Source organism: Bufo gargarizans, chromosome 1, assembly GCF_014858855.1.
Source record: "Bufo gargarizans isolate SCDJY-AF-19 chromosome 1, ASM1485885v1, whole genome shotgun sequence".
Classification (NCBI taxonomy): Eukaryota; Metazoa; Chordata; class Amphibia; order Anura; family Bufonidae; genus Bufo; species Bufo gargarizans.
Genome location: NC_058080.1, coordinates 277,397,723 through 277,410,361, shown reverse-complemented (window position 1 = coordinate 277,410,361; position 12,639 = coordinate 277,397,723). Strand labels below are relative to the sequence as shown.

At 42.0% G+C, this 12,639-nt stretch overlaps 1 protein-coding gene across 8 annotated transcripts in view; it reads left to right on the top strand.

Moving 5' to 3' along the window:
• PTPN13 (protein tyrosine phosphatase non-receptor type 13) overlaps positions 1–12,639 on the top strand; it is a 192,425-nt gene that overhangs the window by 90,579 nt on the left and 89,207 nt on the right. For all 8 annotated transcript variants that reach the window (XM_044303829.1, XM_044303821.1, XM_044303805.1 and 5 more), the window contains 2 exons: positions 4,932–5,019; positions 8,977–9,196. In XM_044303829.1, coding sequence (XP_044159764.1) covers positions 4,932–5,019; positions 8,977–9,196 — 308 coding nt within the window. The remainder of the gene's footprint in view (positions 1–4,931; positions 5,020–8,976; positions 9,197–12,639) is intronic.

Sequence of the window (12,639 nt, the reverse complement as noted above, 5' to 3'; positions counted from 1 at the left end):
CTATTGAATGTGTATGAGCAGCTTTAGTTATTCACAAGGTGGCCATACACATTCAATAGCTGTCAGAAGAATGATCATTCGGATCTCTTGTCGCTCCCTTATAAACACACACATTTGGTTGACAGTAGCGAGAGAGGAGAAAGCCTCTGCCAGACGCTTCTCCTAGGAGAACAAAAGGATTAAGAGAAAAAATTCAGTTCGCCCGATCCTTCTCCTTCCCCAACATCACCTGTGTGTCTTTAGGTAGTGTCCAGGCCATTTCTAATCCGAATTCAATGTGTTGTCATGTGATTATTATCTTAGCTTTACCTTGTAGAAGCTGATTCCCAGTAATCTTCTTTTGTTTGCTCACCTGTTTCAGTTTTAGTATTTTACACTCCCATTGGCTTACAACATGATCTGGCCTAGAGCCCGGGCAATGAATATATAGCCTTTAGTCATATTTTTCAGCACATAGGCTTACCTTGTTGAATGTTGTAAAAGGTAGTCCTCATCTGAACTTGAGGTAAAATAATTCATATTAATGCAATAATAGTCTATGTTGCTTTGTGATCTCCAGTATACACAAATTCATGATTACAATCTTGGTACTGCACTCTGGAATAGATTACCATTATACCATAGTGTATGAAAACATTAAATAAAAAAAATAATCTTACCAGCTGTCAATTATAGTATTTTGAGATTTTTCTCACCGCAGCTAGTAGAAACAGCTGATTGGTCAGACTTCCTCAATCTGATATTGATGACCTTTCGTCAGGAGGACAGGTCGCCAATAAGTCTAGTTTCACATCTCCGTCTGTCCTCTCCGGCATGCTGTTCCAGCATCTCCAGATCCGGCATTGCAGGTTACTGCCACCTCGCCCGCCAGACCCCATCTCTGGCGTCTGGCAGAAATACTGCCACTATCCAGCAAATATGCCAGAATCGGCCGGACATAACCTTTTTTGTCTGGCCAATTCCTGGCATTCTTTTCAGAAACAGCCTGCCGGAGAGGGCAGACGGAAAAAATGGCCTTCATAAGTCTTGGAAAACCCCTCTAAAGGTTATGGACACTTTTGCATCATTTTTATTGAGTTGCATTTGTAATCGGTTTTAATTGGAATTCTCTGCTTCCTGCATGTGTTCTCATACATTGCAGGCTGCTAAGTCCTCTCCAGAATGAAGACTACCAAACGAGCTGTCTGCCAGATTATGAAAGATCATTTAAGATAACATATTTTTGTTTTAACTTTATTTTCTTGGTTGTCAATATGTCATCACACAGCTTGTCTGAGTGATTTCACTGACTATGACTGAGCAGCCTGCTTTGTATGTGGAAACATGCAGGCTGCTGAAGACAAATGGTATATATTTATTTTTTATTACATCCGATTGCAAAGATTTTCTTCCCATAATAAATGTGATTCAATTAAAAATAAAATAGCGTAATAGCATTCATAGGGGGTCATTTATTAAGACCAGCGTTTAAGACGTGGGACTTATTAACCCCTATATCTGGCAGTGGATCCACCAAAGTTATGAAGACGCGCAGATCTCTCCATAACTTCGGCGCATCCAGCGCCAGTCTAAATGTAAGCCTGCTTCCTAGCTGTCTTACATTTAGACCATTTTCTACGCCTTAAACAAGCGTAGAAAATGATAAGAGACGGGCCTACCGGCCTGTCCCCTTCCCCGCCCACGCCACACCCACATTTTTAGGCCTGGCGTCAGCGGGGAAAAGTCGCAACTAACCATTGCGCCGCAATCTGCGCCATAAGTAGTCCTAATTTAGGTATATTTCGGGATAATAAATAACTCCCATAGTCTTTAATGGACTAAAACTAGATCTTGATAGAAATTATTAAGGGTACAAAAATAACTGAATATGGTAAACCTAAAATCTTGCTATTAGCTGATGAAACTTGGCAAAAAAATGTTTGTAACAAGCGTGAAAAACCAAGAGCACCATGGATGAATGGTTGCTTGATCATCTGAAAGCATATTAGGCCATTAAAGGCCAAAAGTTATTAAAGTACACATCTGCGTTAGAGCTTTGGAGGCTCCGTTCGGGGACTCTGTTGCTAATTCTGCAGACATAAAAAGTGTCCTGGAACTGGCACTTCCATTATTTTCATTGTTTTGTCTGTATAACGGAGCAGAACATGCGTTTGATGCGGATCCATCATGGATCTGCACAGACGGATCTGTTCAGATAATACAACAGTCTGCATGCGTTCAGAACGGATCCGTTTGCATTCTCTTTAACATAACCAAAACGGATCCGTCTTGAACACCGTTGAAAGTCAATGGAGGACTGATCCATTTTCTATGGTCAGATTGTGTCATAGAAATCGGATCCAACCCCATTGACTTACATTGTGTGCCAGGACGGATCCGTTTGGCTCAGTTGTGTCAGACAGACACCAAAACACTGCAAGCAGCGTTTTGGTGTCCGCCTCCAAAGCGGAATGGAGATGGAACGGAGGCAAACTGATGCATTCTGAGCAGATACTTTTCTATTCAGAATGCATTAGGGCAAAACTGATCAGTTTTGGACCGCTTGTTAGAGCCCTGAATGGATCTCACAAATGGAAAGCCAAAACACCAGTGTGAAAGTAGCCTAACGTGGCCTAACACAAACATTTTTGACCATGTGCTGACAACAAAATGCAACAAATTGAATCCAGTCTATGGGTGCTCTTTTATAATGTTTAGTTGCCAGTTTTTAAAGGATTTGACAAAGTTCTCCGGTTCTCCCACTGCTGATATCTTCTTGGCTGTAGTGGTGGTGATCTGTGCACAGTTCACCGCTGCAGCCAATCGTTGGCCGCAGTCATGTCTCTGCTGAGGCCAGTGATTGGCTGCAGCTGTGATCTGTGTGCACAGAACGTCCCCTCTGAAGCCACTAAAACAAAGAGCAGTTGTGAGGACTAGAAGCTGGGGAGTATACATTCATTTGTTTTTGTTTTTTTTATATAACTCAGACAACCCCTTTTAACATGATGATGTACTATCTGCCAAAATTCAACAGATCACATCATTGGAACTGTTGGATAAAAGAATGTGATCAAATAGCTGATGATTTGGAAAAACAGTTGGAACGATGAATTTTGCTTAACAGATACTTCATTTCTATGGCACTGTGTCTGTCTTTTTCATAGAAGAATGTTCACTTGTTTATATAATTGTATGAACAGTATCTATTTATCTATCTCATATCTATCTATCTCAATCTACAGTACAGACCAAAAGTTTGGACACACCTTCTCATTCAAAGAGTTTGACTATGAAAATTGTGTAGATTCACACTGAAGGCATCAAAACTATGAATTAACACATGTGAAATTATATACATAACAAAAAAGTGTGAAACAACTGAAAATGTCATATTCTAGGTTCTTCAAAGTAGCCACCTTTTGCTTTGATTACTGCTTTGCACACTCTTGGCATTCTCTTGATGAGCTTCAAGAGGTAGTCACCTGAAATGGTCTTCCAACAGTCTTGAAGGAGTTCCCAGAGATGCTTAGCACTTGTTGGCCCTTTTGCCTTCACTCTGCGGTCCAGCTCACCCCAAACCATCTCGATAGGGTTCAGGTCCGGTGACTGTGGATGGAGGCCAGGTCAACTGGCGCAGCACCCAATCACTCTCCTTCATGGTCAAATAGCCCTTACACAGCCTGGAGGTGTGTTTGGGGTCATTGTCCTGTTGAAAAATAAATGATGGTCCAACTAAACGCAAACCGGATGGAATAGCATGCCGCTGCAAGATGCTTTGGTAGCCATGCTGGTTCAGTATGCTTTCAATTTTGAATAAATCCCCAACAGTTTCACCAGCAAAGCACCCCCACACCATCACACCTCCTCCTCCATGCTTCACGGTGGGAACCAGGCATGTAGAGTCCATCCGTTCACCTTTTCTGCGTCGCACAAAGACACGGTGGTTGAAACCAAAGATCTCAAATTTGGACTCATCAGACCAAAGCACAGATTTCCACTGGTCTAATGTCCATTCCTTGTGTTCTTTAGCCCAAACAAGTCTCTTCTGCTTGTTGCCTGTCCTTAGCAGTGGTTTCCTAGCAGATATTCTACCATGAAGGCCTGATTCACACAGTCTCCTCTGAACAGTTGTTCTAGAGATGTCTGCTGCTAGAACTCTGTGTGGCATTGACCTGGTCTCTAATCTGAGCTGCTGTTAACCTGCGATTTCTGAGGCTGGTGACTCAGATGAACTTATCCTCCGCAGCAGAGGTGACTCTTGGTCTTCCTTTCCTGGGGCAGTCCGCATGTGAGCCAGTTTCTTTGTAGCGCTTGATGGTTTTTGTGACTGCACTTGGGGACACTTTCAAAGTTTTCCCAATTTTTCGGACTGACTGACCTTCATTTCTTAAAGTAATGATGGACACTCGTTTTTCTTTACTTAGCTGCTTTTTTCTTGCCATAATACAAATTCTAACAGTCTATTCAGTAGGACTATCAGCTGTGTATCCACCTGACTTCTCCACAACGCAACTGATGGTCCCAACCCCATTTATAAGGCAAGAAATCCCACTTCTTAAACCTGACAGGGCACACCTGTGAAGTGAAAACCATTTCAGGTGACTACCTCTTGAAGCTCATCAAGAGAATGCCAAGAGTGTGCAAAGCAGTAATCAAAGCAAAAGGTGGCTACTTTGAAGAACCTAGAATATGACATATTTTCAGTTGTTTCAAACTTTTTTGTTATGTATATAATTCCACATGTGTTAATTCATAGTTTTGATGCCTTCAGTGTGAATCTACCATTTTCATAGTCATGAAAATAAAGAAAACTCTTTGAATGAGAAGGTGTGTCCAAACTTTTGGTTTGTACTCTATCTCATATCTATGTATCTCATATCTATCCATCTATCTATCTATCTATCTATCTATCTATCTATCCAATTAACAAGGTTGAACTGTTTGTTTACAAGGGAGGAAACCAGAAGGACTGAGAGGATATGATTCAACAGGGGTCCTTGCAGGAACTGAAGAATCCCATCGTGCACAGCATGTCTTAAGGTAATCTGTAATTGTGGATGCTGGAGTGGCTTTCAGTTGGTGCAAACCTGTGTCTACACTGTCATACTCAAATAGAGTACAGGGCCCTGAGCAAACCCTATCTTAGATATTATTTATGATATATGGTCCTGCACCTATCTCTAGCATGGTGTTCGCTCTAGTTCTCTCTGGCCACTGCTGAGAATGAGTTGGCCGACCACGTGCACAGCTTTCTATGTTTACTTCTGCACACATGCTTGGCCACCTATTTTCAACCAATGAATTAAAAGAACAGTGCACTTGCGTGGTCACCTCTCCATTTTTTCCTCCACTTGGATGCTGTGGCTAGGCTGGGCAGATATTGGGGCCCAATTCTGGAGATAGATGCTGGTTCCACCTCTTGGACCTGCTCCTATCAGGTATTTATGGCATATCCTGCGTCATATGTCATACAGGTCTATTATGGGATTACCCCTTTAAACAAGCTTTAGTTCAATGGAGTGCAACCCCATCTCAACCCAATTTTTCAGAAAATAAATTTAGGTGGGAAAATGTCATTAAAGAGGACTAGCCAACAGCCAAACAATACTGCTTCTTTGTACAGCCAATCAGAGCCCTGAAATCTTCAGTTCCACATTTGTTTAGAAAGGTTGCTGGCTCATCTTAAAGAGACCAGCTGTGTATAGTCTTATTGGCAATGATTCATGAGAAAAAAAACATCTCCACCTTCTGGAAGTGGCTCCCTATGATTCAAAGTCCAACTTTTTAACAAGCCTTGGAACAGGTCAAGGGAAAATAGCCAAACCAAGTATGCATCTGTAAACTGTGTTATGAATTTCAGTAGTCATGACAAGTTGGGTTGCTGAAGACCTTTAAGAGGGCATCCGTCAGCAGTTTTGTACCTATGAAACTGGCTGACCTGTTACATGTGCACTTGGCTGCTGAAGGCATTTGTGTTGGTCCCATAGTCATATGTGCCCGCATTGCTGAGAAAAATGAAGTTGTAATGTAGGCAAATGGGCCTCTAGGAGCAACAGAGGCGTTGCCATTACATCTACAGGCTCAGCTTTCCCGTTCCTGTGCCCTCCCCACTTTGATTTGATTGATTTTACTGCCTGCTTTGCAATTTCGAGAAAGGACTGAACTGCTTACTCATAATGAGTTTAGCAACATGTTTATAGCAGGAACTGGCGAGGAATAAGAAAGTTACAGCTGGAGATTTGTAAGAAGAAAATGCTGACGCCAGCTGGAGCAAGCAGATCCGTATAGTAAATAGAGCGTTGTCATATTAATGTTTACTAGTAAGAGAGCGTAGGGAAACGTAAAGGAGTGGCAGCAGGACAACTCCACAGCTAGTGCCACAACCCACTCATTTCAGGGACCGCATGAATGAGATGGTCATCAGCTGTTGTAACTGCAACATGGACAATGGCAGATATTCACAGATACCCCTAACATTTAGGGGCACAATGCTCTAATGCCACAAAAGTGGCATAAAAATGTTGGAGATTATGGCGCACGCTATATTGGTGCAATAGTTTTGTAACTTTCTCAACTGTCGCCACTTTTCGAAAGGTGTGCTTAGCAGAAGTGGCGTGGCCTTCCATAGGCCTCATAGACCATGTCCGTATTGCAGTCTGTAAACTACAGATCCGCAAAATGCGGATACTTTATGTGCCTTCTGCAGTTTTCTTACGCCCATCACTAAAAAAGGACTGTTCTTATCCGCAAAACGGACAAGAACAGGACATGTTCTATCATTTGCAGAACGCGTGGACAGCACTGGAAACAAATAGGACTGTGTGTGATCCGCAAAAAATGCCGATCAGACACGTATGCAAAATATACGGTCGTGCATGAGGCCTTACTAAATGTACATCAGCTAAGCCCAACCTGCGGCCCTCTAGCTGTTGCAAAACTACAACTCCCATCATGCCCAGACAGCCTTCAGCTGTCATGCTACAGCAGGGCATGGTGGGAGTTGTAGTTTTACAACAGCTGGATGGCTGCAGGTTGAGCATCCCTGAGCTAATAATGGGCCAAGGTTTTAATTATGACTAAAGCCAATTTCTGGTGCACAGGCACTGGCCTCTTAAAGGGGTTGTGCAGCGTTAGTATATTGATGACCTATACTCAGCAGTTGTAGTTGCACTGCATCAGCGCTACAATTTAGGTGGCATGCAGCGCTTGCACAAGCACAGGAGCCTCTTCAAACTGTTGATTCTAATATATTAGCGCTGCACATCCCCTTTAAGAGGCCCATGCCTCTTAATAAATTTGGTGCATCTTTTTACTAAGAATGGTCTATGAACCTGGGATTCTTCAGAATTGTGTGTGGAAGAGACTCGTCCTTGGGTTTGGGAGTGTTTTCAGTGTTCTGTCACCTCACTATTCACAGAGCGAACTGTGGCATACAGAACTGTAAATATATACTGTTCCTATTCATTACAATGGAATGTGATGTCACCGGTGGTGCATTGTGTGTACAGCTATGCCTTACAACGCATGACAGTCAGTATACCATGCATTAACCCTTTCAGGGCACAGCCTATTTTCATTTTTTATCATTTTGGTTTTTCTCCCTGCTTTCCAAAAGCCATAACATTTTAATTGTCAGTTCACGTAGCTGTTGAAGAGCTTGTTTTTTTGCAGGACACGTTGTATTTTATAATAACAGAATTTCATTTACCATGTTGAGTATTGGAAAATGGGAAATAAAGCTTTGTGGAGTAAATTTTAAAAGAGAAAAAAAAAACGCAATTCCATATTTTATTTTTTTTTTTTGTGGCTGTTGCTGTTTGCTTAAAATGATGTCATGACCTTATGTTGTGTACATTCAAAAAATAAATTTTATTTTTATTTATATTTTTTATTTTTTTGCATTACCCTATTTTAACACCATTTATTTCCATCTACAGAGCTGTGTGAGGGCTTTTTTCGTGGGTTGAGCTTTATGGGGTAGATACAGTGAGGTGACCAAAAAACTGCAAATTGGCAATTTAATATTTTTTTCTCCACAAATGATAAATATTTTTATATCTCGGGCATTTTCAGAAGTGGGATTTTTTTTATTTTTTATTTATCTTTGTTTAATAAAAATTTTCATATCTTTGTGGGTTATTTTTATTTTTTTTTAACATTTGAGGAGGCATTTTTTATGCATTTTCTGTGCTTACAGTTCCCTTCAGCTGTAACGTCTTATCCCATTGATGGATGCTGCTTAACAAACTTTCCAAGTATTTAAATGTAAGAAGACCCAGTTAGGGTCCCTCACTTTGGACTCAAATAGCCAGATTAGAGAGACCCTAGAAGTCCCAGAGGAGAACCTGGCATATCGGGTATTACCAGTACAGTTCATTGGTATTAATGGGAGCTGTGTAACTCACATTTGCCACTGTGGTAGTGCATCACTAGCTGTTAGGTCCATCACTTAAGGCCTTGTTCACTCTTCAATTATTTGATGAACTTTCAATTGATAGGTTGGGGGGGCGTCTAATCTTTTTACTTGGGAACTCATTTTAGAAAACAGCATTGTCTAAAAGACACCATAAAATTAATGAAAATGTTTATACTAAAACGGTTTGCCATAAACAACCGTTGTCCCCTATATACAGGTAAGTTCACAAATGTATATTTGTTGGCCATCTATGCATTGGGACCCTCTGTGTGAAGGGAGCAGTCATGCTCATATGTGACCTGTCTTAGATTGCTGAGTTCAACGCCCGGCTGTCCCCATAGAAGTGCGTGGAGTGGTGGTTTTGTATGTACCCCACTACTCCATTCACATACATTCACATAGGGGACTCAGGAATTTCTCTTGTCATAATACATCGAGCTCCTATCTTGTGAATAGACAATAAATATTCTTTATGGGGAAACCCCTTTAAGATATTGAGAAGTGTTGGTATGCCAACGTGAATTAATATGAGCTCATGCTATGCTAACGTGTTCCAATATTTCATCTTCTAACCTTTACAGCCCAAAGTATGAAACTCTTCCAGAAAGAGGCGATCTCAATCAAGAAATGCGTAAACGGCAGGAGGAGGATTTGATTCAAATGAAGGCCAAAATGGCTTATAAACAGTCAAGACTAAACTTGTATACAGGCGATATGCATCGGGCGTCTATGTTGGACATCACGAGGGATCCAATGCGAGAAATTGCCATGGAAACAACTATGACACAAAGAAAATTAAGGGTATTGAGTGATATAAGTATTTGTTTTGTGACTTCAAGTAATTTTTGAAAAAAAAATCCTTGTATCTGAAATTATTTGATATAGATTTGTGACTTGGGATAAAAAAAAAAAATCATGGTTTTATAGCAGTTTGCTTAAAGGGGTTTTCCTGGAAAAGATAGCGATGACTTAGAGCTCATTCAGACGGCCGTATACTGTCCGCAGAAATACTAAATGCTATCCGTTTTTTGGCGGATCTGCAAAAAAATTGATAGCATTCAGTATTTTTGTGGACCCATAGACTTCAATGGGGCCATGTCCTAATTTTCACAGACAAGTATAGGACATATTTAATTGGTTTTGCGGAACCGTGGAATAGAAAAGGGCCCAACAGAAGTGAATGGGTCAGCATCTAATCCGCAAAAAAACAGATCCGCATTTTTGCGGATAGCATACGGCCGTCTGAATGAGCCCTAATCCTCAGGATAGGTCATCATTATCACATCAGCAGGTGATCCAAGTCCCATCTGTTCTCACCAAAGCTATGGTGAGCGATGCATGGCTCCTGGCAGCTTTCCAAGGACGGCTCCATTCATCGTATCGTAGTATTGCAGCTCAGCCCGATTTACTTGAATGGGTTTGAGATGCAACTAGGCCACGTGACCAATGTCCAGTGATGTCACCGGCCTAGGTAGAGGCTGCGGCCCTCAAGGCTTCTTCTAACAGCTGATCGACAGAAGTCCTGGGTGTCGCACCCCGCGGATCTGATACTGATGACCTATCCTGAGGAGAAGTCATACATATCTTTTCCTGGACAACCCCTTTAAAGGGGAGCTGTTATGTAAAACATGCTGTCTGCTATCTGGGTAGTATTTGACTGAGCAGCAGAAGCTGAATACAATGCTGTAAATCACTGCTCACTTTGGGCTTAGGAGTCCAGTGGGCGGTCCTGCAGAAATTGCTGCCAGTCACTGAGTAGATCCACCTACTGGACTAGCCTAGGGAGAGAAGGAATCTAAATGAATAGATTTCAAGTTAACCCAATTGTTTTCCCAGCAGTCTGCTCAGCTCCTCCTGATGTATTGACATGCTGCACATAGACGGAGCAGGTTACAGTCATATATTATTTTTCATACATTTTATAGATTGTGCATTTGTTTTTGAACAGTTAATTTATAAGGTGGCACCTAACCAACCCCACCCATGTTGGCTCGGCACCCATTATAATAGTAGTGACTAGCACAGTTTATTATATGTTGAGGTTTATGATCGTAGTTCGCCTTAATCATAAATAAATATTTCAGGTGTCCTCATTTTGTGTTCATTCATAATTACTTGCTGCATTTAATGGTGACGTCTTCTTAATGAAGAGTCTCATCATTGTTCTTGTAGTGTGGAAACTTGTTCAAGAAGATCGAGCAGAGGTTGACCGAGTTTAAAGGCAGGCACCTTGTTGTAGAGCAGAGGGGACTGAGCAAATTGGTATATAATTTTGTAGGAAAAAGTCTGTCAAATTTGTAATTTATTCATTGAAACCCTTGTTCTTTTTATTTATCAGAGTCATGGGGGTGATCCTGCTCAGCGATTGACAGCCTTCCCTGTGTGCCTAGTCATGCCCACATGGCTCCTCAGTATAAGGCCTCTTGCACACGAACGTTGTGTGCCCCTAGCTGTATTGCGGCCGCATACGGTGGGTCCGCAATATACAGGCATTGGCCCGTGTGCACTCCGCATCACGGATGCAGCCCCTTTCACTTGAATGGGTCCGCAATTATGGAGGTGCGGGACGGAAGCACTACGGAGTGCTTCCATGGTGTTTCTGTCCATTCCTTCACACCGCAAAAAATAGAACATGTTCTATTTTTTTGCGGTGCGGACAGATCACAGACCGATCCGTCCCAGCCGCTGCACGGACATTGCCCATGCATTGCGGACCGCAAATTGCGATTCCCCAATGCACGGAATCGATGCACAGCGTTTGTGTGCAAGAGGCCTTAGAAAGAACAGAAGCTTAAAGGAATAAAATAAGTTTTACTGACTCTTTTCCCACAAAACTATATATCAATCTGCTCAGCTCCTCCTGATTTATACCATGCTGCCTGCAGATTGCACTGCATTTTCACGGTGACAGGTTCCCTTTAAATACAGAAAATCTACAAAGATAAGTTTCAGAAACGCGGTCAGTGTGAGAGCATAATTTCCCATCCTGAACTCTGCTCTTGTAATTGGATCTCACGCCATTATGATGACGTATAAGGGTCCATTCACACGTCCTGTTTTTTTTCATCCTGAAAAACGGTCCGTTTTTTGCGGATCCGTTGTTCCTGAAAATGTTTCCGTATGTCATCCGTTTTTTGCGGATCCGCAAAAAACGGGAGCATGTATACATTTCAATAATCAAATAAAGTTGTTTGGATTTCTTTGAAAAAAAATTGGAAAAAAAAAAAAAATAAAAAAAAAAAAAATTTGTTATGTGTTTCCAGGAACGGAATCCGCAAAAAACGGATGACATACGGAATGACATCCGAATGTCATCCGTTTTTTGCGGATCCATTGACTTTGTATTGTACCAGGATCCGATTTTTCAGGACAAGAATAGGACATGTTTTATATTTAAACGGACATGCGGAACGGAACAACGGAAACGGACAGCACACATTGTGCTGTCCGATTTTTTCCAGGACCCATTGAAAATGAATGGGTCCAGATCTGGTCCTGATCTGTTCCTGAAAAAACGGAACAGATCAGGAAAGAAAAAACGGACGTGTGAATGGACCCTAATGCTGTGTGTCCCTGCCCGACATCAGCTGTAATGAATTGTACTGACGGCATTAGTACCAAGTCCAATGGCAATGTCCTCCTTGCACCAAGAGTCTAAAACGGTTTATTTCTCCTAATTAGGGGCACATATTGAGACAGGACAAACAGCATTAGAATCTGCGCACATCTATAGAGGCAGATGGTTTTAATTACAGGAATGTGGTAACAGATTCCTTTTAAAGGGCATCTGTCAGCAGTTTTGTTCCTATGAAACTGGCTGATCTGTTACATGTGCACTTGGCAGCTGAAGACTTCTGTGTTGGTCCCATGTTCATCTGTGTCCACATTGCTGAGAAAAAGGATGTTTTAATATATGCATACGAGCCTCTAGGACAGGGGTCAGCAACCTATGGCACTGCAGCTGTGGTGAAACTAGGGCTGAAACGATTACTCGATTGAATCGCGTAATTCGACCCCAAAAAATTCTCAATGCAAATTTTGGGCATCAAGGATTCCTTTGTGTTATGTGACCATGGAGCAGGAGTGAAGCGCTTGCTATTACTCACCGCTCCGTGGTCACCTGCCGGCCTGCGCACTGCACTGTATCCTGACACATCGTCGGGACATGGTGCACATATGCGCGCACTATGACCCGACGCTGTGTGACGTCGGGACGGCAGTGTAGCGTGCGGAGAAGAAGACTG